Here is a 27,094-nt window from a genome sequence, read left to right on the forward strand (position 1 = left end):
GATTTCAATTTTTTTGAACTTGCTGAGACTCACTTTATGGCTTAGTATGTGGTCAGTCCTAGAAAAAATTCCATGCACTGGCTAGAAAAATGTGTATTTTGTGGCTGTGGCTTTAGGGTGGAAGGCTCTTTAGATATCTGCTAGGTCTATTTGGTCTATGGTGTCGATTAACTCTGTTGTTTCCTTGTTGATTTTCTGTCTGTTTGATCTGTCCATTGCTGAAAGTGGGGAATTGAAGTCCTCCATTACTATTTAAATATCTTTTTTTAAACTTCTTTTATTTCCTTTTTCATGAAATATTCTTGTACATACCTTTAATTTCTAAATTAGACACAGTAAGAGACTAACAATAATAGCTAATAATGTAGAATAATTTTAATAATATACTATGTAAATGTTTTGTGAATGTGATCTCTCTTTCCTCATAATATCTTCATTCCTCTGCAGTACAGTCATATTTTTAGATCAATGTCGACTGCAGAGAGTTGAAACCATGGAAAACAAAACCACAGAGGAGTCGAGGGCTATTCCCTCTTGGGAAAAGATTCCCCAAGAGGCTCCTCTGCTTCTTTTATTTGTTATTTTCCCCACAATCTCCACATTTTTAACACCAATACTCTGCTTTCTCCTCCTGTGTACCAAGCCCCAGCTCGGCTTCCAGCCTCCCTCCTGACACCCTACTCTGGGCAGTTATCTGTGTTGAGGTGCCTGGACCCTACTAGCTAAGGTCCCATCATCTACATCCTGTATATTTGTTACTGCCCTTGGCACAGTGCTCCATTTTCGAAGACTTCTTTTTCCATGACTGTGCCTAATTTCATGAAGAGCCATTTTCCCCTGATGCCTTGCTTGAGATATTAATATGTAATATAAAAAAGAAGTGTCTGTGATTAAAGTTTTTAAAAGTATATTGTTATTTTTAAAGATTTATTTATTTATTTGAAAGAGTTACAAAGAGAGAGAGAGTCAGAGATTCTCTAAGTGGCTGCAACAGTCAGGGCTGAGCCAGGCTGAAGCCAGGAGCCAGGAGCTTCATGCAGGTCTCCCACATGGTTGAGGGGGCCCAAACATTGGTGCCATCTTCTGCTGCTTTCCTTAGGCCATTAGATTGGGAGTGGAGCAGCTGGGATACAAACAAGCACCAATATGGGGTGTTTTTTCCTCTGCACCACAGTGTAGGCCCCAAATTATTTTTTGAGGGACAGAAAGAAAGAAGAGAAAGAGAATTCTCCCATCTGCTGGTTTATTTCTTCATTGCCTGCAGCAGCCTGGGCTGGGCCATCTTGAAGTCAGAAGCTCAATCCGAGTTTCCTATGTGGATGGCAGGGACTCTAGTACTTCAGCATTCACTGCTGATTTCCAGGCTATGCATTAGTGGGAAGCTGGATTTGGGAGCAGAGCCAGGACTTGAATCCAGGCATTCTGATACGGGATGCAGGTGGCCCAAGTAGCAGCTTAACCTCTAGGCCAAATACCTGCCCCCAAATAACTTTTGAGAAGGCTGAGTGTTAATGACTTTATGAAATTTTAGAATGTCTTCAAGCCTTTCCTAGAGAAACGTATTATTATTCTTCAAGAGCCTACATGTATATGACCCTGGAACTCATTTCACAGACCATCTCCCCAGAACACACTTCGGGCAATGCTGCCCTTAGAGGCCTTTTCTTGCCTGGTGTTTAGGTTCTGGCCTCTTTCATACCCATGTGTGTGCTGATTGTATTTTCATACCTGGGTGCTAACCTTTTACCCTTTAAATTCACACAGTGACACTTTTTCAAATTTCTCACTTACCAAATGAGGCTCTGTTTAGAATTTTAGGTCACCCCTGGTATGTGGGATATGATATTTTATGGGTATGGGACCCCCTCACATCCCCATGTTTACCAACCTGAAGCCTTGAGATATTTCCCAACCATTTTCTTGGTGTTCTCTGTGTAGTTTTACTGGTTTTTACTTTGACCTCCTTTATTTGCCTTGACTTTGCCTAAAATACTTTTCTAGTTTTTTTTTTAATTTATTTTTATTTATTTTACAGGCAGAGTGGATAGTGAGAGAAACAGAGAGAAAGGTCTTCCTTTTTGCCATTGGTTCACCCTTCAATGGCCGCTGCGGCCAGTGCATCTCACTGATCCGAAGCCAGGAGCCAAGTGCTTCTCCTGGTCTCCCATGCGGGTGCAGGACCCAAGGACTTGGGCCATCCTCCACTGCCTTCCCGGGCCATAGCAGAGAGCTGGCCTGGAAGAGGGGCAACCGGGATAGAATCTGGCGCCCCAACTGGGACTAGAACCCGGTGTGCCGGCACCGCAAGGCGGAGGATTAGCCTGTTAAGCCATGGCGCCGGCCGACTTTTCTAGGTTTACAGAGCCACTTTTGTCAAAGCTGTCTTAGCTCTGCCATGTACAGTCCATTCTATTCTCTCTTCGGTTACTTAAGATCCTTATGCACAAAATAGGAGCCACCATCCTACCTTGTAAATAAACACTCTCACTTTTTCCAATGCAGTAGTAATTACCATTCATTTTTGTGCCTATCTCCATATTTTGTCCCTTTGCCTTTTTGAAACTTCTCAATTCACAATTGCTTTCAGGGTAGTTCTTTAGCCACATAGTTTTGACCCTTCTAGGAGAGCTGTAATAATATTTTACCTTGACTATAACCCTGATATTTACCTGGGCTCAAGTTTATGATATTATTGGTGATTTAAGATGTGTTATTTTTAATCCTCTTATAAATCTTAGTTTGGATGACTACAACCGCCGGGTCACCCTGTGTAATGGCACCTATGAAGGTTTGCTGAGAAGAAATCGAGTGGGAAGAAATAGTGAGAAGCTGCCAACCTTAAAAAACATACAGGACTGTCTGTCTCTGCAGAAGTTTGACAATCCTCCTTTCTTCCAGAACTCTACCTTCAGCTTCAGGTTGGTGCTTTGAGCTCAGCAGACTGGCACTTACCATACTCATAGGTGTTCATGCCTGGGCGTGTAATGGGCTAGAATAAAATCCAGGTGTAGGAAGATAAGAAAGAAAGATCTACCATCCATTGTTTTACTCCCCCCAAATGCCCTGAAGAGCCAGAGCTAAGCCAGGTCAAAACTGGGAGCCAGGAACTTCATCCAGGTCTGCCATGTGGGTAGCAGTAACCCAAGTACTTGGGCCATGATCAGTTGCTTTCCAGGTGAATTAGTAGGAAGCTGGATCAGAAGCAGAAAATAGCTGGGACTCAAACTGGGCTCTGGGATGTGGGTGTCCCAAGCAGTAGCTAAAGGTGCTATGCTACAACACCTGCCCAAGACATCGTGTTTCTAAAATGCTCACGCTCTTTTTCTTTGCTTTCTTCTTTCTGTAATGTTGACATTAGAAGTTTATTGGCCACAAACCTTAATCTTGTGGTCTAAGCTCTCAGAGGAATACCGTAGGCAAAATTCAACTCAAATTGAATGCAGCAGTATTTAGTACTTGAAATTTAAAGGCCAACTATTAATTTTCTTATACCAAAAAAAGATTAAGAATTATTATGGAGCCAGCATTGTGGCATAGCGGGTTAAGCTGTCACCTGCGCTGCTGGCATCTCATATAGGCACCGGTTCAAATCCCAAGCTCCAAGCTACTCCAATTTTTTTTTCTTTTTATTTATTTGACAGGTAGAGTTATAGACAGTGAGAAAGAGAGACAGAGAGAAAGGTCTTTCTTCTGTTGGTTCACCCCCCCAGATGGCCGCTACAGCTGGCGCGCTGCGCCAATCTGAAGCCAGGAGCCAGGTGCTTCCCCCTGGTCTCCCATGCAGGTGCAGGGCCCAAGCACTTGGGCCATCCTCCACTGCCTTCCTGGGCCACAGCAGAGAGCTGGACTGGAAGAGGAGCAACTGGGACAGAATGTGGCGCCCCAGCTGGAACTAGAACCCGGGGTGCCGGTGCTGCAAGCAGAGGATTAGCCTAGTGAGCCACGGCGCCGGCCGCTACTCCACTTCTGATTTAGCTCCCTGCTGATGGCCTGGGAAAGCAGCAGAAGATGGTTCAAATGCTTGGGCCCCTGTTACCCATGTGGGAAATCCCAAAGAATCTCCTGGCTCCTGGCTTCAGCCTGGCTTAGCCCTCACTGTTGAGGCCATCTGGGGAGTGAACTATCAGGTGGAAGACCTTTCTCTCTGTCTTGCTTTCTCTCTGTCTGTAACTCTGCCTTCTATATAAATAAAACTAAATTTTTAAAAAAATAATTACTAGATACATATATAGAAATAAAAGATGGATGGTGCTTCCAAGAAGGGGTGCTGAATAGATTCATGGTCTTCGCTAAAACTGAATTCTCTCTCTCTTAACTGTCAGAGATAGGGTAGGTTGAACCTAAGCATCAAGGCTGTGCTAAGGGGAGCAGGGCTCATAATTTATGCTAGGGTAGAACAGAGCCCACAGAGTGTTATCAAATGATAGTAAAAATGGGTCTGTCCCTACAGAATCGAGTTAGGGGAGTAGTTTTCAAAATGTGGTACCTTGGCCACCCTAATTGGCATCATCTGGGAGTTGATTGACATATACATTGTTAGGATCCACCCTTTGTCTCCTGACTCAGAATTCTGAGTGTGGAGCCTGAAATCTGTGCTTTTCTCCAGTGAGTCCAAGGTGTGCTTAGATGTGAGCATCATAGACATAGGGTGTGGATATTTAGAATTTCTTCAATAGGGATTTGAGGAACAAGAGAGAAAGGTGAAGGGAATCTTTGGATATGCATAGAATGCTGTATGGATTACAGTCAAGCTAAAGTTCTATTTGGTTTAGAAATATGAATGTAAGATTATATGTTAATTCAATATTGATTACAGACTGTGTGCTGGGCAGGATCCTGAGCCCTGGCAATAAAAATTATTCAGAAAATGTAGACTATGTGTTTTAAGGGTATGAGAGAAAGATTTTAAGGTAAATTTGTGTCCTCCAGGACACAAAAGAGAGATGGTTCAACTGAGCAGGTGGAAAAATAGCATTCATCAGGCATCCCCTCCCCTTATAGAGGATTATCTTTGAAGATTGGGGCTAATTCTTGGTCAATTAGCTATGACAGAGCTTCTCATATCCCTACCATTCCTATTAGAAGATTGTGATCAAGTCTGGCAACAATAAAGAGATTTTTATCAGCTTTTGCCTGTTGTCACTGGCATGTTGGTTTCTCCTAGGAATGCTCTGGAAGGGTTTGATAAAGCGGATGGGACTCTGGACTCTCAAGTGAGGAGTCTTCATAACTTGGTACACTCTTTCCTGAATGGAACAAGCGCTTTGCCACATTCTGCTGCCAATGACCCTGTTTTTGTGGTACGTTCAATGGCTCAGAATAGATGAAAAATTTTTCTAGATAATACATCAAGTTTATTTGTATTATGATAAGTGGTATTTATTTTTGGTGTGAATAATGTGATCTATGAACCTATAAATTAATTGTAATTGCCACCATAGAGATGCATTTATACTTCGCCACCTCTCTTCATCAAAAACCCATACTTTTTAGGGATGGTCTGCTTTTTAATGACCTTAAATAGGAGTTTACAGTCCAGAATTCACAAATTAGAATAATTCTATCATTGTTTTATAAAATTTATATCATAAATTTGCATAAATGATAGGTGATTTTTCACTGGTGAGATGAACGCAGCTTTAGTGAGTTCCCTGCGTGAAAGAAAGGTTTTGGTAGCAAGAAGAGGGGAGGAAAATGGAGAAGTGTCTGGAATGATGAAGATGACAAATGCCTTCAACAATATTAATATAAAAACCCACATTAGTGTCACTTCACTTCATTTGTTGATAGGTTTCATGCCTCTGAGATATAAGACAGTAAAGAGGAGATGCATGGTTCTTGAAAATTCGAAGTGAGGTGAACTCCCTTGATATAGTTGAAGCTGATTTGGGTTTCACCTAAAAACAGAGGGACAGACTTAACAATAGGATTATGTTTCAGTATCACAAGTTTTACTAGTTTTTGAGATATGTTCACAAAGACTTGTCCTGAGAGAAACAGAAATAGGGATGGGGGTATGATAGTCAAGGTCTCATTATCCAGCTGTGCTTAGCCAATGCCCTGCATCCAAAGACTTCTAGAAGTACATCTGCACAGCAGCCCCTTATCTATGATTTTGCTCTGGTCTCAGTTACCCAAAGTTAACCCTGGTCCAAAAATATGACCATGGATCAATGAGGAATTAAGATGCTTTGAACGAGAGACAGACCACTTTCACAAAACATTTATCCCCGTGGTTATTGTAATTATTCTACTTTATTAACCATTTTTGTTCACCTCTCACTGTGCCTAATTTATACAGTGAACCTCATCATAGGTGTGTGTGAGAAAAGACAACATCTATGAGGTTCGGTACCACCAGGGAACTTGGGCATCTACTGAGAGTCATGGCACATGTATCCTGCACACAGGAGGGGACTGCTGTGTTTGAACATCAGGGCTTTATTCCTGCTTGTGGGGAGCTGCTAGAGGAGCTGGAGAGCCACAGTGGGTGTCATAGAAGCCTGGCAGGATATAGGCTCATATTAGGTTGCTTGGGGGCAGGGTTTAAGGCGTTTTGCTCTGGATAGAATGCTGTGAAGAAGCAGTGTGATTTTATGGTGGGGTGTGCCAATATTATGTACATGGAGGGCAGGTTAGGCTGGGGTAGAAGCTCTAACTGCTAAAGCTGCAACAGTCTTTGAGGTTATCTAGGAGAGGATTGTTGGGTGTGTTCACAGTGTTCATGCTTTGCCTGTGCTTGGACAGAGCTGTGGAGTTGTCTTGTTTTCATCAGAGTGGCGTTGTCTGATATTGATGTTCTGAGGGCTTGGAGCCTACCTGAGAACACAGACTGCTCCTGGCTGTCAGAAGCTGCCTTTTCTTTCTCAAGCACAGCTCACTCAGTTGACTTAGGGTTCAGACAATGTACGCATTTGAATTTCAGCTGCTGAGCCCCATCAGTGTTTCTGCTTGACACAAGGTTACCTCACCATAATTCAACGCCATCTGTTTTCAGTGGTTTATATCTTGGATAGATGGATAAAGGAACAATTGCAAGAGAAATTTCACCTCTTGTTCTTCTTTATTTTGCCATCTTTTGGAGTTTATATTATGCAGTTTAGATTTTACTATGGTAAAAAACCACAAAACTATTTTTTTTTAATTTTTTTCTCACCTGAATGTGAATCTTAGCAACATACCTCAGATCACGCTGACATGACAAAATGCCACAGTCAAGTTTATAGTTCATGGTTCAAGTCTGTGCTCAAAGAACATCTGACTTGACTTCTGGTAAAGGATCTCTCCCAGACCTTCTAGCTGTGTCCTCATATCGTGGAGGGAGGGGAGAGCAAGATTTCTTCCAATGACACTACTGTCACATGACAGCCTGACCTTTATGACCTCATTAAACACTAGTATCTCCCTGTAAGGCCCCTCTCCAAATATAGGCACACTGAGGATTAAGTCATCAACGTATCTGACCGATGCTGTGACATAGTAGGCAAAATCTGCCTGCAGTGCTGGCGTCCCATATGGGTGCTGGTTTGTGTCCTGGCTGTTCCTCTTCTGATCCAGCTCTCTATTTATGGCACAGGAAAGCAGTGGAGGATGGCCCAAGTGCTTGGGCTCCTGTACCAACACAGGAGACCTGGAAGAAGCCCTGGGCTCTTGACTTCAGATAAACTCAGCTCCAGCTGTTGTGGCCATTTGGGGAGTGAACCAGCGGATGGAAGACCTTTCGGTCTCCCTCTCTCTGTCTATAAATCTACCGCTCAAATAAATATATACAATATTAAAAATTAAAATGAAGAAAAGATTTCAACATATGAATATGGGTGGACTATTCGGTCTGCCATTCAATGAGTCCCCAAACATCAGTTTGTAGCATTTTGTTTTGCTGAACTCCTGGGAATCTGTGTCGCATAGCAGAAGGGACAATGGATTACAAGACCAATCAGTTTAATTCAGTACTTACTTGTTCAGTCTTGGAAATGTCAGTGAATAATATGGAGCTTCTATTCTCACTCCCTTTAAAGTGTGAGTCACATGACTCGATCTCCTGGTGGGAAAAGGTGTTGTGCTCATTAAGTGATTCTCAGTAGACTCGGATAATATGAAGATGCTTTAGAACCGTCAAGGGCAATAAAATGTTATCATAAAAATGATCATCTGTTTTATGGTAGCTGGTGGCAAAGAATTAGAGAAGTATGTGTTGGGTTTCAATTTTCAATCTTTTAAGTTTCCTTATCTTGTTCTCCACAATGGCATAGCTGTGCCCCAAGGCAAGTTAATAACAAGGACAAAGTCAGAGATATTTCAAGGGTGACTTATTATTGTTACTCAACCCAGGTACAATAAAAGGCGACATGAGGAGAGAGTAAAGGTGTAGCTTCCAGTGACTCCAAGCTTGCCCAATGGCATGAGGGGTGGGACTCCCAGGTCTAAGTAACTTTTTGGCACCCCAGATAGCTTTAAGCACAGCAGAAGTGAGCTTCAAGAAATCCTGAGACGGAAGCAGTCAGTAGAGCTGTTCCTTTGAAAAAACACTTCTCTCTAATACTTGTGCAGAGCGTTAAATGGAGGGGCCGTCAGGAGTGCGGAATGTTGGTCCCAGCCTCTTACCAGGTGGGGCTGATTTGTGAGGGCCACAGCCAGCTCTGCTGTTTTCCCATTGTTCAGTGGATCTGAACCGACATTCCAGATCCCGGCTCTGGCTGTCATCTCAGCTGGGAGCTTATGCCAAGCATTTCTGGTATCTGCCTCCTCCGCTATTTACCCATATGATTTGTCTCTAAATAAATATTCATCAAAAATATATTTTTCAGCTATATAATTTGTACACATAATCCATATTCATTAAAAATGTCATAATACTTCTTATCCAGAACTGCAAAATATTATAAGAACACAGACAGCATCTGGAAAATTGAAAATTACATTCCTAACATTGCTTCTCTACTAAAGGAAATAATGTTGATGCTATTATTCTGATTTGCAGCACCATAAGTTTCCAGGACTGTTGAACCATATCTCCTTTTGAGGAAACCCACCAGGTGCACAGGGTTTAGTAATAGTTTTCTGTAAATGACCAGATGGCAGATATTGTAGGCTTTCCAGGGCAGATGATCTACATTGCAGCCACTCAACTCTACCCTTGCAACATGAAAGCAGCTGAAGACAATACATAAACAACTGGGCATCGTGTTCCAATTGAACTGTATTTACAGAAACGCTTGGTGGGACCTATTTGGTGCTCAGGCTTTAGTTTGGCCGCCCCTGCTGTAATTAACCAATGTTCCTTATTTGCAGTAGGGATATCTCTATGGTCATATTTCTCTCTCTGCTGTAGATGGAAGCCCCATTTTAACTTCCCTGTTGAGGAATTCTATAACTTACATGTAGTTCAAAGATGCTAGCTGTTAGTCATCCTTGTCTTCTTTTCTTTGATAGTATGTTATTGTATACACATAAATATGTAGAAAACCACTGCTTTCTTTGTGATAGTTTTAGAACTCACAATTACTTTATGTTATTTATGAAGAGTTTTATGTTGAAGCCAATTCAGCCTTAAATGATTTGTGTGTGTGTGTGTGTTTTGAGATCTAGGCGTAAGCATTTCAGTTAACAGAGTTATAGCTTCGGGAATTTCAAATCACAAGGGCATTCATGCAAACACATTACACATGACATTTATTAGAATTAATTGTGAAATCTCTTCAAGCAAGAGAGATACAAAGTTGTGTAGGATCACAATAATGAGTGAAAGAAGGCAGAATGTTAAAATATAGGAAAAACTCTGAAACAGTTGCTGAGAATCTTATAATTCCTAAGGTAATTGAAGCAAAGCCACACATTTATCATGGAAAATAAGATTAGGCCACAGGAATGCTAGGTAGTGCTGTCTTCAATATTAAATTTAGATAAAATACAGAAAAGAAGAAGAGAAGACCAATGAACTGTAAAATTAAATAGCTAACTGCCAAGAAAGAAACTGTGTAATAGAACAGTGATATTCTTCCCAATCTGTAAATCACTATAATTAAAAGTATATGTGAGGATGGACATTTAGCCTAGCAGTTAAGACCTGCATCCCACACTGGAGTACCTGGGTTTGATTCCTCATTGCCGCTCATGACACCAGCTTCCTGCCAGTGCAGCCTCTGGTAGGCAGCAGTGATGGCTTGGATAATTGGACTTCTTCCACTCACGTAGGAGACCTGGATTGAGTTCCTGGCTCCTGGCTTTGACTGAGTTATTCCTGGCCATTTAAAGCATTTAGGAAGTGAATTAGCAGACAGAAGCTCTCTTTTCTGTATGTCCCTCTATTTATCTTTCTCTCAAATATTTTTTTAAAAGCATAATTTGCCGATTCCATATGTTGGCCCTTGTGAATAGTGTTGCGGTAAATAAAGGATTATAAATGTCCTTTTGATATACTGAGTTCATTGTCTTTGGATTTATACCCAATAGGGGAATTGCTGAATCATATGGTAGTTCTATTTTTAATTTTTTGAGGGGCCTTCATACTTGTTTCCATAATGACTGTACTGATTTACATTCCCATCAACAATATGTAAGGGTTCCCTTTTCTCCACATTCTTACTAATACTATTATCTTCTGTCTTAGTGAGGAAAGCCATTCTGACAGAATGAGATGGTATCTCACTGTGATTTTGCTATCTCCTTTCAGAGAGTGCCTTTGGTGAGTTCTACACCCTTCCATTCCCTCAATGGCTGAGGGGTCCACAGGGTGCAGGGATGAAAGTCGCTGAACAGTTCACATTTGTTTTTCACCTTGCACACAAATTCTAGGAGGACTAAGACACACACACACATTTTTCTTAACAAGGACAATAATTTGAGAGTACTTCAAACATTTGTGGAAAAATGGAATTAAAAGATAGTTTATTTTGGAGCAAAAAAATTTGAAATCCATACTTTTTTAATTTTAATTTTTAGAAAGACTTATCCCATTTATTTATTTGAAAGGTAGAGTTACAGGGTGGGGCAGGGAAGAGAAAAGACATAGGGAGGAAGACAGAGAGAACTGCTATCCGCTAATCCCCCACCTTCTAAAATGGTCACAACAGCTGGAGCTGGGACAGTATGAGGCCAGGAGCCACGAGTCTTTGCCAGGTCTTTCATGTAGGTGCAGGGGTCCAAGTACCCTGGCTATCCTTTGCCGTTTTCCAGGGGCTTCAGCAGGAAATTGCATTGGAAATGGAGCAGCCAGGAACTGAACTGGAGCCAACATGGGATGCCAGTGTCTGCAGGTGGCAACTTCACCCACCATACCACAACACCCACCCCATACCTGGTTTTTTTAATGTGCACTCTAGTGAATATTTTGATGACCCTTCATGCCAAATACTTCTGAGTTGGTATGACTTTTATTGAAAATTTTAGAAGAAACTATGTAAAATTGCTTTTATTCCACAAAAATGAAACACTTAAAAATTGATCCATTTTATTTTTCTTTAAGAAAAAACACATTTTTAGAAATGCATATATTTTTAGAAATTAAAAATTTTATATCAATTTTTATATTTAATGGTTTACTTTTTTATATTATATGTATTTGCAGTAATATTGGTGAAAAAAGTTTCAAAATGCCCATAATTCTATCTCAATTTTTAGTTTCTTTTCATATTCTCATATCTTTTATACAGTTATAATTATCAATTATCATTATTCCTTATTTTTCTACTATTCCAGATGTATTTTACAAATAAACATATAAATATGTTTTATATGTTTATCCAAATGGGAACATATGCCATAGACACTTCTGTGCCTTTATTTTCTCTTCCATTTTTACTATGTATCAGTTCATAAAAGGCTTTCTGATTCTTTTTTTTTTTGGCAGTAAGATATTCAGTTATATGGATTTATCCTGAAATTTTAACCAATCTCCTATTTATGGATATTGCCTTAGTCTGTTTTGTGTTGTTATAACAAAATACCTGAGGCTGAGAACAAAGGGAAAAAGTCTTATTTAGCTCAAACATCTGGAAGTTCAAGAGCAAGACGTGGGCATCCCTGGCAGATGCATGTGAAAGAAGCGTGTGTGACAGAGAGGAGGCAAGAGAGAGCTCAGACAGCCAAACTCACATTTATAATAACCTACTCCCACTGTAAGCATCCAGTTCTGCTAGAGCAAGAGTTTACACTCCACCTCAAGAAAGGCATGGGTCCGTTTAGGAGAGGAGATCCCTGGCGACCTACTTGCCTCTCGGCAGTCACAAGAAGATCTCAACACAGCTGGGAATTAAATGCCATCATGAGTTTTAGTGGGGACAGACCACATAGAAACCATAGCAGGTGTTTAGGTGGTTTCTGATCTGCTTTACAACCATGCTGCAGTAGGTAACCCTGAACATTAAGTAGATGGACTTGAATCACTGAATTAAAGGGTAAACAAGTGCATTGGAAATGTCATAGATATCGCCCGAAGTCTCCAGAATGAGGGCACATATTCCTTCCTAACATCCATGTGTCAGAGTGACAGCCACACCCTCCCATTATGCTCTTTGTCCCTGTGTTATCAAACTTTTTCATCTTTGTCAAATAGATACAGAGAATTTCAGTGAGTTTTAGTTTGCATTCCTGTCCATATAAGTGAAGTTCAGCATCTTTTCATGCATTTACAAATTTGTTTGCATTTCCTTTTCTGTGATCTGTTTATGTAGGATTGTGATTTCAGGAAACAGAAAAGAATGGTAAAGATTCAAGAGTCAGAATTAGTGAAAGTAATTTGTTCTTCGTATAAGTAAGTAAAAACTACAATGTCTTCTTAGATATTTTTTCTGTAAAACAATAATCTAGTAATATAAAGGTATATTTTCTAGGTTTCATCATGGGAAGCTAATGTGATCACTGACACCCTATCTAAACCTCGAGAAAAGTGACCAACGTTCCATAGAAGTTTGATGAACTTTTATTAGGAGACTGTTCATGACTGAGCATTTGTTCTGTGACAACCTCTGTGCTAGATATTGTGTAATATTATTCACTTATCTCCACAAAACTATGGATAGAAAACTACTTTCCTGTTTTAAATATAGAGAAATAAAGTTCAAAATGTTGAGAAATGTGTTTAAGGTCATACCCACCAGTAAGTGACTGCAGAGAGATTATGAAAACAATTATTTTACTCAAAAATTTTCCTGTGTCTGCTCTTCTAATTACAATTTTGTCTTTTGTCAGTTTAAACAATTCTTAACTTGATCCTTTCACTGTTGCATTCATTATGGCTGTGGTAATTCACTCCTGTTAGATCATGTTAATAGGAATTAACACTAATTGGTGAAAGGCAGGCCTGAAGAATTTTGCATTGCTTTTGAAAAGATAACTATTGGTTTTATTTTCAGTATGTATTTGTGTTTTAAAAATGCCACATTTCTTTATTTACTATATAGTTTAAAATTTAAATTTATTTTTCATTTTATTTGGAAGGAATAGGAGGAAGTAGGGGGGGGAACGGAGAAAGAGAGGGGGGAGATATATATATATATATATATATATATATAGAGAGAGAGAGAGAGAGAGAGAGAGAGAGAGAGACAGACAGAGAGAGAGAGACAGAGAGAGAGAAAGAGAGAGAAATCTTCCATCCACTAGTTCGCTCTCCAAATGCACACAATAGCCAGGGTTAAGATAGGTCTCCCATATGAGTGGCAGGAACCCAAGTACATGATCCATCACCTGCTGCCTCCTAGGGTGCAAATTAGCAGGAAGCTGGAATTGGAAGTGGAGTGGGGACTCAAACCAGGCTCTCCTATAGGGAATGTGGGCATCCCAAGCAGCATCCTAACTGCTGTGTTAAACATTTACCCCAACATATAATAACTGATGTACAGTAACTTCCTCCTAAGTAACCTAACACGATGAGTTTTATAAGAGCTGAGGTGTAAGACATGGTGACTGATGGCCTGTTTGGGAAGCGTGGGAGGATTGCCATGGCTCAGTATGGGAGACTGCTTTTTGAATTTGGCAGTTGCTAAGTGCCACCTAAAGGAGTTCTTTTCAACTCTAGGCTCTGTAAGGATTACATAGACTCTGTTGAGAAGAACCAAACCTCTATAAGGTATGAATTATATATACTTCATTATTGATCAAAGAAAGTATGAATAGAATGACAAACCATAATTTATATACCAATTTAAGCTGATTCTCTGGTTGAATTTCTCTCTCCTCGATTTTTGATGATTCCATAGCCAAGAATGACCTGGTGTCATTTAGTCTCTACCTGGAGTTCCTTTAGCATCACCTTGGTTCTCTCTCTCTTCAATCTGTATTGTTTGCTTCTGATGCATATTGATCTGGCCACTTAAAGTTGACAAACAATAGCAGAACTCTGTTGTAGCCCTCTATTTTCATCTGTTAGAAGTTTGATCTTTAGTACAAGCCTTATTTCTCAAGAGTTTGGTAATTAAATTTTTAATCTCTTAATATTTTTCATGTACATGCTATTATATATTATGAACCATGTACAAAGATCTCAAAAAGTTCATGGAAAATGTGCATTATGAAAGAACTGTGCAAGGATTTCAAAATTGTTTTGCAACAAACTAAGCTTATCTTTTAATTCCATTTCCCACAAACTTTTTGAAGTCCCTCATAAATTGTATGCATTTCATCTCTGTGTGTGTGCCTATTTTGTATACAATCCTATTATACAAAGGTTTGCAGGAGGGTGTGTTCCCCCCCCCCCCCCGAAATGCCTGAGAAATACTTTCTATTCTGTCTGCTCAGGGGGCAATGAGAGGGTAGATATGGAAGGTGGGGAGACACAAATACACCAACATGGAAACACATGCCACCCTTGCTGAGCACTGCCTAGAAGACAGTATTATTGTTCAAAGTGCCCCCGTGCCTTTTTTTTTTTTAAATCTATGATTATGTTTTAGTATGTTCAAGGTGCTTTAACAAAAATGCCCTAGATTGTTGGTTTCAACAACAAACATGTTTCTGAGCATTCCAGACATTAGGAAGTCCAAGACTGAAGTACCAGCAGATTTGGTGTGTGGTGGGCTCTTCCTGGCTCTTAGAAGACCATTTCCAGCTGTGTTCTCACATGACTGAAAGGGAGAAGGCATTCTCTGGGGTCTCTTTTATGAGTACACTAATTCCTTGTGTGAGGGATTCACTCTTACAGCTTAATCACTTCCCACAGACCCTACCTCCTATACTATCACATTAAGAGTTTCTAACAGAGGATTCTAACAGATGAAGTTGGGAGAGGGACACACACATTCAGTCTATAGGAGATCATCTCTTGTTCCCCTGAATGGAGTACCTGTGCAGAGCTTAACCAACTAAGTAGAAGCTTGGGTGTTGCTCAACTGTTTCATGCCTACTGTGTATGGCTTATTTAGGGACATGAGAAGCCAACATTCCAACTGCTTCAAATCCTTGATAGAAGAGGCAAGAATAAATAAATATTTCCCCCAAGTAACAAGCACAGTTAAATGTATCTTTTGGGAATTACCATTTGGAATTCTATCGCTCAGAAATTCCGACTTAACTTTTTTATCCATGCCTTCCACCTTAAGTTCTACACTGGAGTTCCCATATGCATCTGTGTTCGTGTCTATCATGTGACTTTTAAGCGCTCACGTCTGAATTCTCAGGTCTGATTCTCAGAGAATCAGACAAGTATCATGACATCACAGTATGATTTGCTCTGATCACAAATGATGTCTTCTGGGTAGTAACACATGAACTCAAGTGGAAAAAGGCACAGTGTACTGGCCTTTGGTAGTGGACACACATCTATGTAGCTGCAGATTTTTCATGGCTGCTTTTCTCCAGGCACATAAACCCTTCTTTTCACCAGTGTGATAGGAATCTGAATTTACAGCTACCTAAGTTAAAACCCTATCATAGTAAGTAAACCCCCCAGTGCTCTTCAAAAAGAGATGCACACATTCTTATATTTTATTTTCTTTATGCTTGCAAGGATAGTATTTGTTGATTGATTGCTTTCTTCTCAACAGTATGTTAAATTTTTTTTTTACCTTGAAAGCCCACGTAATGATGTTTTCTTCAATATTGCCTCCAAGTTAACATTTAGTGTTTTTTCTTTCATGCACCTATTATTTTATTGGAACAAGATAGAATAGATTCATATAACAAAATTTGGAGCCCCATTTTTGAATCATTCAGTTTCTAATATCAAAATGCAGTTATGTATCTTCATAGTAGGTAAAATGCAACAATATATTTTTACTTATCTTTTACTTCTTATCCTCAAATGACCTGTGGCCTTTATACAAATACTGACTGAGCTCATTTTCAATTTTTGTCTAACAAATATACAGTTTGTTTCTCAAGAGCCATTCAAGGTCTCTTGTTGAGAAACAATGTCTGCAACTTTAACAAAAATACCTATTCTATAAATTACACTACTTCTCTTTCCAGCCTTGGATACATTATTGCTTGTTATTATTGTTTATTGTATTCTTTGCATATTCTCAGCATTTCTTAATTACAAAAGACATATACTAACCTTTCCTAAATTACATTCTATAAATTGTTGAATCTCTATATAGTTGCTTCTAGAGCATTTATTGTATAATGTTCTAAGCCCTTCTGTGACTTATCATCTCCCATTGTTTTAACGTATTCTTTTACTCTAAAGACTGAACTACTTTAGAGTCTTGTTCCTCCCTAATTATTTACACTTTACATTGGGTGAATTCTGGTACTTTACTATAGTTATTGTCCTGCGGCATCACTGAATCTACATCTTCCTTAATCATGCAAGACTCTTCTTTTTCTCATAACATTCTGGATTGAACTTAGAGCATTTCTAAAAGTTCATGATTGGTCAAAGGTCAAACTGTATACCTTCTCCTCATTGTTAAGACTTGAGCCTGTTCTTTAAAGTTGATTGCTCTGATTATAGTTTGTCCTGAGAATTATAGTATTTCATTATAAGGTGGTGGGGTAGATGAAACAGAATATGGGGATTAAGAATTCTGAATTTAGAAACAGACTTCCTGAGTTCAGATTCAAATATTATCTGTGTGATCTTAGACAAATCACTTAACATTTCTGTACCTTTTATTCTTCATGTACAAAGTAGGGTAATAATGTGATGGATTGAATTATGTCCTCCTCCAACCCTCAAATTCACATTTTGAAGCCCTAATACCTAGTGCCTCAGAATATAACTTTGTTTGGAAATAGATTGGTTGCAGATGCAGTAAGTTAAGATGAGATCATAGGAATAGGTTAGGTCTCTAACAGGAGTCATGTCTTAGTCCATTGTTTGCTGCTATAGCAGAATAACATAGACTGGGTATATTATAACCAATACAATTTTATGTACCTTATGGTTCTGGAGGCTTAAAAGTCCAAGAGCATGGCACTGACCCTGGTGAGGGCCTTTCTGCTATATTGTAACATGGTGAAAGGGCAAGTGAGTGTGCAAGACAGAGATAAAATCAGAAAAAATTATCCTTTTTATCAGGAAGCTACTCTCACAATAACTAACCTACTTATATAATAATGGTCTTGCTGCATTCCTGAGGGCAGAGTCCTCATGACCTAATTATTTCTTAAAGGTCCCCTTTCTTAGTACTATTAGGATGACAATGGAGTGTCAATAGGATCTTTGGAGAAGACATTGAAACCACCACAAATCATGCCTTAATAAAAGGGGAAATTGGGGCTAGACACCTGCACACCTGCACACAGGGAGAGCCCTATGTGAGGGAGAAGACAGAGATCTGCAAGCCACGGAATGCCACCAGGAAGCCACCTGAATCTAGGACAGAGGCATGCAGCAGGTTCCGCCTCCCAAGACTGAGAGGGAGCCGATTCTGGTGACACTTTATATTTGGACTTCTAGACTCCAATACAGAGAAATCCCAGGTGTCGCTGAAGCCATCTGGTCTGTGTGCTTTGCTACAACACCCTGGGAAAACTAACAAGAGATAACACCTATCAAATCAGCTTTGTTGAGGAACCGAGATGTTATTTTGTGCAAAGTGCTTAGCATAGTATTAGACTCAGAGCAAGCACTAATGAGTAAAACTTAGTCTATTTGTTAAGTGCTAGAGACAGCTTCACATTGGGCTGTTTGTATAGAGAATGTGATGTCAGAGTCTCCGTATGGCTGCAAAATGCAAATTTATTCATTCTTCCACAGATCCTTGTCCCAAGTTAAAATAATAATAGTACTAATGATGAAATCTTCATGAGACATAACCAATTAATAAACATTTCCTACTTGAGAGGCACCAAGCTAGGTGTTTGGATATATTATCTTCTCCATATTACCAACTGCCATGGGCTGGTGTCTACTGCTGATGTTTAGTCTGTTGTCATGCCCCATCATCAGGTCTGTGGGCTGTGTCCTTCCCATCTCAAGCCTTATCACTGTCCCCCTTTCAGCCCCTCTTCCTTCTCCGTGGGGACTAGGACCTGCTTTGTTTATACATGCTGGGGTAAGCATGAGCCTGTGATGATTATATTCAGACCTTTTTTTTTTTTTCCTTCTGAGCATTCATTGCTGCATGACAGATAATTCCAACACTCGAAGGCTTAAAGCAATAATAATAATTCTTCTAATTTCTGGGGGTCAGGAATTTGAGAAGGGCTTGACTGAGCACTTGTAATTCAGGGTCATTCAATGAAGTTGCAGTCAGATGGTGACATTGTTGAAGCAGCTGTGGGCTGGCCAAGAACCTCTCTCTGTCTTTTCCTAAAATCTCAGAACTTCTCCATGTGGTCCTTCTGTGTGGGTTGATTTGGGCTTTCTCATAGTATGGCTACTTGAGATAGTTGCTTTTATGTGATTGTTCAGGGCTCAGGCATAAGACAGGCAAGCAATATATTTTATGATGTAACCTCAAAAATCACATAGTGTCACTTCTGTATTTTATTGGTTGTAAGAAAATAAAAAATGAACTAAATTTCAAGGTGAGGGCAGATGAACTCCAAGTCTTGATGAGGGTATATATAAGATTATAGAAAAGAATGTGAATCAGGAGATATTATGGACCCTTTTTGGAAAATGCAACTGCATGTGCCTTTAGACATTTTCTCAGTGTCTCACTTAGAATTTAGTTTAGTTTCTTAGAACAGAAAATTCAAATTACAGAAGTATAACCAAACTAGATTTACTTTTCTATTATGTAAAATAGCTCTACTAGCAGGCAGTCCAGGGCTGCTGTAGCATCTCCATGATTATCATGAATACCTTCTGTCTTTTTGCTCTGCCATTCTCAATGAGTGATTCCTTTCTTAATGTTTTGTTGACATAAGGTGGCTGAAAAGCTCCAGCCATCACATCTATGTTCTAGGGAGTTGCAAGTAGAAATGGAAAGGCAAAAAAAGACACACTTTTCAATTGAATGTCCACCTTTATTCATAGGCATCCCATCCAATGACTTTCAGCTAAATTTCATGGATAGCTTGGCACATTACTTTAGTTGAAATGCAAAAGAAGTTGCTGAGGACAGATGCTGGCTAAGTAACAAGTAGCATTTGTCCACTTGGGCGTTCTACCTCTATTGCTTGGACTCCATGCTTGAAGCAAGACTTCTCTTTGATGCCTGCAGGCTCCTCTGGATATGCTTGGAACAGGAAGCACAACTCCCTTTTCTTCTCCCTTTTCCCTCACCGCCAGTCCTGTCTGGAGTCTCACAGGCCCAGGACATGAGGTGCCTGTTTCAGGTACCTATACCAACCACTATCACTTATCTCCTTTTCCAGAAATGGTGCCTCTCCTCAAAGATGTCTTTTTCTGAGCTCTGCTTGCAGGAAACATGCCTGGTTTCTGTGGTCACATGTTCTTCCCAAGCTGCTGCTGATGCAAGAAACTGTGCCTCTCCTCCTTCGGGCCTTAACTACTCAAAGCTAAGATTATAGAATTCAAAAAATCTTTTCTCTCTCACAAAGCCCAGATTTTATAATTTGATGCTTTTGCTTTTGAGATGAATATCTCTGCCATGAACTTTAAAAATCTGTTCAGGAAAGAAATCCCTTTAGTAAATCACTTAATTCCTTTCTCTATCCTGATGTAGCCTCTGGAGGCCATACAGGTGGAGAGCTCTCTCTGCTGCCTGGAGTAGGGGGAGCGAAGTAAAAATAAGGGGGAAGGAACCAGGGGTAAAACTTCAAAACACTGTCTGCTAAAATGAACACAATTAACATAGCTGAAAGGGTGGTATAACAAAAATCCATTGAGAAGTGCAAAGGGCAAAGAATTCGGACTGGGGGCAATGAGGGTGAAGTGGGGTAGGGTGGTGGTGGTGATGTCATAGTGCAGGACAGAGACTCTGTTGCTGGAGAACCGAAAGAAAAGCATTGTAGATTGAGGAAACAGCTTCAGCCGGCCAGGGGTCCCTCAGGTTGAATCATGGGCAAGAATAAAAGAAGCTTGAGGGTTATTCTACTGTTTGATTAGGAAAGGGTTTTTCATTCTCATTTTTAGAAGAACTGAATGATGAAGAGTGCACAGGAATGAGTGTCAACGTTTACTTAAATAAAACCACTTTGCTTGACGCTGTCTTCAGCCAACAAATACTTAGTAACTGTTGGCTCTACCTTGGCTGCAAGCTAAGCCTGAGACTTCAAAGGTGAAAAGACTTTCTCTTTGACCTTAAGGAGTTAGAGATCTTGTTTTCTTTTCTTTTTTTTGGGGGGGGGGATAGATAAATAACAAGTTATAGCATGATTTGGTTAGTGTTACAGATGAGATAAAGGGTATGGTGGTGACGAGAACAATGCATTCACTGAACACTTGTTTATTGAAATAACTACTTCCCTACCTCCATATGACAGGCCCCAACATGACCTGGAAATCGAGGCAGGAGGAAGGAGAGTCAGGCACTGTCCTTGAGCTCCTTAAACTTGCAGTGTAGGAATATAAGAGGAACTCACACTGCCAGACACGGAGGCTGCACTTCACTCTCACATTTATACCCTGTTGCAAAATCAAGGCTATAATCTGGAAATTTTGCTATTAATATTTTAAAGCATAGTAATTGCTGTATTTGAAAAGGACTTTAACAGCTTTCTTGAGAAAATAAAATGAGCACTGTGTGCATTACATTTTTAGACTTCCTTTTACAGGCATAACACCAAGCATTTGAATGAGAGGGTTATGAAAGGAATAAATAGAAAGGTGTTCCTGATAAGAAAGATTTGAAAAACCATTTTGGAGATTTCTCTTTCTTTTTCTTTTACTATATAGTCCATTTATATTGTAATACCAGTAAATGCAACATCTTCTTCCTCTTCTGCTAAACCAAAGCATCTTAATATTGACCAGAATATATAGCTTATCATCCTTTTTTATGAAATTAATAATCAACACACACTTGTTGAAGACCTCAAATATTCCCAACCAAGGTTAACTCTCTAACATGAACTTTCATTTGTTCATGGACATAGGAATTTCGAATCCTTTTTGGAGAGAGATGTCCATCCATCCTTGTAAACTTGACTGAGAACGCTAGTGCGTCTGTCATTACGGTTACGTGGAGTCTAGAGGAGGTCCTGTTGTCCGAAGAACTCCATTCTACTTTTGAGAATGCACTAGTTGGATTGGTCTGGTTGGAATAGACCCATCACCATTAAGCACTGTGCCCACTCTTCTCACAGGTCCTTCATTCCTTTACTGATGCCATCTTTGATGAGTGGATGAAAAGATATGACCCTCCTGTAGATGCCTGGCCTCAGGAGCTGGCACCCATTGGTCACAATCGCAGGTATAACATGGTGCCGTTCTTCCCTCCGGTGACAAATGAGGAACTGTTTGTAACCACAGAGCAACTCGGCTATACCTATGCCATTGATCTGCCAGGTAACTAATAATACAACTCTACGTGGGTGATTCATCCTTCTAACAAAGGAGCTCGCTTTCTTTTCAACCTTAACCAAGACCTTTAATTGAAGCACTCAAGTCTAGTTAAGTTTATTGGCCATTTTCTAGAATATATGTTTTTAACAAAATGAGTCATTAAACTTCCAGTGAAACATCAGAAATGGATTAGTTGGCTGATTCTTCGTTTAGAAAACTGTAGGCTATCAAGAGATCTTATTTCACAGAGGAATTATCTACTCCTACTCCTGGTATGATGAGTCTATGTGAATTAATAGGATTAATTTTTTAAGATCCCAAAGTTTGTTTGAAATGTCTAACCAATAAATTCACTTTGGCCAGGATTTAGGGATCATTACATGAAGGCAGGGCCAGGATTAGGAAGGCAAGTACGTGTTCTACTTTGAGTACAAAATTCAAGCAGAGGCCCGAAAAGACTCAGTAACTGAGGCAAGTAATAATATAATGCAGTTTAAACAATTGACGTCAACAACCTAGATGAATAATAATTCTCAATAAGAAAAGATTTTTATTGTTTGTTTACATACACTTGTATTATTTTGTAACTGGATCAATTTGTTTCCAATAAATCTGTACCATGCACATGGGGTAGGTTTATGAGAGTTGACATTGACTTGTTAACAGACTGGGCTACATGGAACTTTATGTATGTATTTTTAAATTGACTTTTTAGTCACATTTTAGGATTATAGAGCTTTCATTAAGTTTTCTCCCTTGTATCAAAACATGGAAGGGTATTTTGAGATGTGTATACAGGTGCACACATAATTATTCTCTGTTCATGCCCCAGTATAGCCCCACATGTTATTTAAAGGATTTAAGGGCAGGTTAGCAAAGGACAAAGAAAACAATAAAAAAAAAATCTTAATTCGTCAAGAAGTTGAAAAATATGCAGCCAATCTACTGGTGGCTTTTCCCCATGTGTGTCTGTTTTGTCTTCTCTATATCTCAGCTGACAAAGTAATCAAGATGATTTCTGAGACCAGTCTCTCTCTCTGAACTCAGAGTCTTTCAGTCCCTGGACCCTGTCTTCTTTTTCCATCTAGCTCTGCGTTACTACTTCCTGTTCTCTAAACAAATTTTAAGTCTCCTTTCTTGGGACAGCTGAGGACATTTCTTTTAAACTTATTTCCTTTTTAAAAACATAATAATACAAAGTTTGGAATGTGTATCCTGACCTACCTCCATTTCCTCTGAGAATAATCGAGTAACAGGAATAGACCAATGCCCATATATACCCAGAATGGGTTGACTTGTCAGAATATTCAGGTTCGTGTTCATTTATTGATTGATGTTGAAACTTAACAATCCTCTTTGGGGAGATAGGACAAAAAACAGAAGGGCAGGGGATGCATTTTTCCGCAACTTTCTTAGGGTAGTTGGTACCCTACAAATGCTATTGACAAAAGAAAGATTAACAACAGAAATGCCACCCACATTTTATCTGCTATTGAGTTTTACATGACATGAAGCCCTTCCTAGAAATAAGTAAAGACAGAAAGAGGCAGACAGGCCTCGCAGCTTATTACCATTTGAAGCAAAGAACAAGAAATTGTGGAGATGTGACAGGATGAAAGCAAAGGGATTGGACTTTCAAAGATGGGCAGCTCTGGGAAGGTAAACATATAGTGGATACTAGCGGAAGATAGGGGCTATCTCAGTAAGTTCAGTCTGCCTCGGTGCTGTTTTCTTCACGGCCTTAAACCTGCACAGGAGAGGGTGTTTATAGACAGGCGAGACTAGAAAAAGAATTTTACTAGAAAGACTGGAGGGTACAGAACAAACAGTTGGCAAAGGAAAAGGTGATTTGTAGAAGAAATAACAAATAGGTATACATTTACTAAAAATGGAATTCACTAATTTTGTGGAAGAGTGCTTTTAAAATATATTTGAGTAGAGGATTGGATTTATCCTGTGGAAGATTCAGATTTTATTCACAACTATCTCAATGGGTACAAATACCATCTGCTTCTGCTATAGAATGTTGCTGGTTATAAAAGCCAATCTGAAGCTCTCCTACATTTATCACCCCATAAAACAGGTAGAGACAATAGCAGACTTTCTCCACCTGAGGGCTGTATATTGTGCAGTTCCCCAGGTACCATTTTAGCATGCACTTTTACAAATGAGTTTCTAACTCACAAAAGTAGTTATATTCTTCCTTGGAGGGTTTATTCTGCATAAGCATTTATTGTAATGAATTTTAAAAATGCAATAAGCTATACTTAAATAATGGGATGCCATTTCTAACTTCCTCAAGAAAAACAATTGTGGATATGATAAATAGTTGGTGAGGAAGGGGGAGATAAATTTTATTCTAGCAAGAGTAGTTCTGCTTTATCAACAGAAAAAATGCATGTGTAAAGCAAATAAGTTTATTTTTTCCTTTTCTGAAAGCATTCAACTGATGAAACTCCTGATTGTAGACCCTTGTCTTCTGCTTTAATTTCAGTTGAAGAAACTCCAAGTTGGACCACAACCTTCTCAGTGGTTTTGGGAACACTGGTGGCTTTCGTTGGTGTTCTTGCACTGCTTGTTTTCCTTCAATATAGAAGGATTCGGAGAGGATACACACCCCTAGTAGAGACACATTTGAGCAACAAAAGATACACAGAAGAAGCCTAGGGAGTTCATGATTTACTTAAGAGATCACCAACCTGCAGGTCTGACCCCGACGGAAATTAAGCTAATCCTCACTGACTGTGATAATAATCAAATTGTTCCCGATGTTCTTCATAGGTGTTGCTGATGATCCCAAATGGTGAAGATGGTTATAGTTTGCTTGTTGCTAAAGAGTAATCCAAGTTAAGACAGAGCTGACAAATTGAGATATCTGATAAGAATTGTCCATATCGCTTAAGCCACTTCTTGTACTGAAAGCACCAAATAACAAAAAAATTGACCAAATTTAAATTTGTAGGTCAGTGTCACTTAAGACCTGGACAAAACCATGATGCAATCTGTTTGGCTCACCTGTTTTCAGTTGTAACAATGTGAAGGAGGGGAGGGGTGGGAGGACTAGATGAATTTTCAAGATTCATCCTACCTATAAACACCTATGCTCTAGGAATCTTTCTTTTATCTCAATTTAAGAGGGAGAAGGGGAGAGAGAGAGATATTCCATATACTGGTTCATTTCCCAAATGTCACAATGGCCAAGACTGGGCTGGGCTGAAAGCAAGAGCCAGGAACTCAGTCTAGGTCTCCCATACAGTGGTAGAGATCCAAGTACTTGAACAATCACTTGCTGCCTCCAAGGGTGTGCATTAGCAGGAAGTTAGAATTGGTAGCAAAGTCAGAATTTGAACCCAGGAAATTCAATATTGAATGCAGGCATCCCAAGTGGCATCTTAACCCCTATGGCCAACTCCTGCCTTCTTGGTGCCCTTCTGTTAATCTTCTTTGGGCTTCTTTTTTTCTTTCTAGCCTTGAAGATGAAAATATACTCATTTTCCACATAGGATGGAGAATAAATGAATGAAAGATCAATTCAATATTCTTTTGAAAATTAGACTTTCCACAATTTATTAAAAATCGGCAGTTCTGAACCATAGACTGTCCAATCAATAGTTGGATTTACATTGATCCTGTAGTGATAAACAGAAAAGGGAATAAAAATACACAGTTTTCTAATTAATCTACTGTTCCAAATCCATTCACAAGTATTGACTCACTCCTTCCACAGAAGGCTGACTGGAGAAGGCTACTGAAGCTCTAAGTCTCCACCTGAGTCAATTTGATTAGAGTCCCATTACTTTTAGGTCTCATTTGGCTGATCCTAAGTCTGTTCAAAGCTTTACTAGGTAGCCTCAGAGGAAAAACTCAAACATAATGCATCTGGCTTATTTTAAAGAGTTGGCATTAGATTCACTAATGCTGCACTGTATTGGTAGTTAGTGATGAATGCTAATCAGTTAAGTCATCATTTGAAAGTAAATAATATGAACAAAATATGACAATTCAGAACTAAATTGTTATTTTCTGCTAAATACTCACCAGTTCTTGAGGAATAAGAATGAGTCAATATTCACTACAATGTTCAGACTTATCATGATTTCCCTTCCTTCTGAGAGGCTAATGGCTAGTGAGATCTCAAGGCAAATTTCACCTGCACATATCTGGTATCAGCACACATATCTGGTGACTCATCTGTAGGCTTGTTATGGTCCCTCTACTGGAATGGATGTGTATAAAAGAGATGGGTGTTAAGAAGGCCCTGGAGCTTCCTTCTATACTTGGGGCTTAGAGAATGTAAGATTCATCAAGAACCAATGTTACATCCTGGAATGAGACTGTACTAGCCAGAAATGGACAACACCTAGCTGGAATTGAATTTGAGAGTCTTATGAAGTTGCAAGTACATTTGAGGATAGGCTCAATGGTGACAATTAAGAGGGGAGTTAAGCCCCATTTTGGCTTTTCAGCTGCCGCCACATGCATAGATTTCAATTCCTGCCATTAATAGTATTGGTGAAAATATAACAACCTGTCATTATGGTGATCCTAGCTGTAAAGTTTATGTTCTGAGCTCAGGGTTATTGGGGAACACATTTTTGCATTCTATTTTTAAATTGAAAGAGAAATATACTAAAATGAAGATATGATTGTGCATAGGAGATATGTTCCTAAAAAATCATGTGTAAATCAATATGTTAAAAGCACCAGGGGAAATTTATTTTTTAAGATGAACTGTTATGAATAATTCTGTAAAGCAAATAACCACTTCTATCTTATCATTCAGGAATAGCAAAATTTTCATTCATATTCTCCTAAGATTTGGTTAAAGCAAGATTTATCTGAGCTAGATAAATAGTAACAAATATTAATCATTATGCTTAGCTACTTTTATCCATGACATGCACATGGAATCTTTATACATAGCATGTTTTATAATGTCTTTCTAAGAGAAATAGTTTCATAATTTTGTAGTTCATAAGAGAGGAATGCAATTTTCTAGCATCTTCTAACCTTACCATAAATCAATTATGAATACCTTTTAACAAATCTAAAGGTAGGATGAACTTGCTGGCAAGAAGCTGGTATTTATTTACATTGATTATTATGCAAGCAAACTCAGACAAAACTGTCATAAGCATTGCAATTCAACTTTGAGGAAAATGAGCTGATCAGTTTATATGCTTATATTAGAAAAATTGTATGTATATGAATAATAATTTCAATAGAAATGCTTTTCTAATGCTAACATTCAGAAGTGAAATGAAATACAATAACTCCTCTGTAAAATCTCTTTAA

General features: G+C 39.2%; 1 protein-coding gene across 3 annotated transcripts in view; it reads left to right on the forward strand.

The window, feature by feature from the left end:
• DCT (dopachrome tautomerase) overlaps nucleotides 1-26,576 on the forward strand; it is a 117,294-nt gene extending 90,718 nt beyond the window's left edge. For all 3 annotated transcript variants that reach the window (XM_062194030.1, XM_062194032.1, XM_062194031.1), the window contains 4 exons: nucleotides 2,739-2,918; nucleotides 5,165-5,300; nucleotides 21,601-21,802; nucleotides 24,294-26,576. In XM_062194030.1, coding sequence (XP_062050014.1) covers nucleotides 2,739-2,918; nucleotides 5,165-5,300; nucleotides 21,601-21,802; nucleotides 24,294-24,466 — 691 coding nt within the window. In that variant the 3' untranslated portion in view covers nucleotides 24,467-26,576. The remainder of the gene's footprint in view (nucleotides 1-2,738; nucleotides 2,919-5,164; nucleotides 5,301-21,600; nucleotides 21,803-24,293) is intronic.
• Nucleotides 26,577-27,094: the final 518 nt, after the last annotated feature.

This window comes from Lepus europaeus, chromosome 6 (assembly GCF_033115175.1).
Source record: "Lepus europaeus isolate LE1 chromosome 6, mLepTim1.pri, whole genome shotgun sequence".
Taxonomy (NCBI): domain Eukaryota; kingdom Metazoa; phylum Chordata; class Mammalia; order Lagomorpha; family Leporidae; genus Lepus; species Lepus europaeus.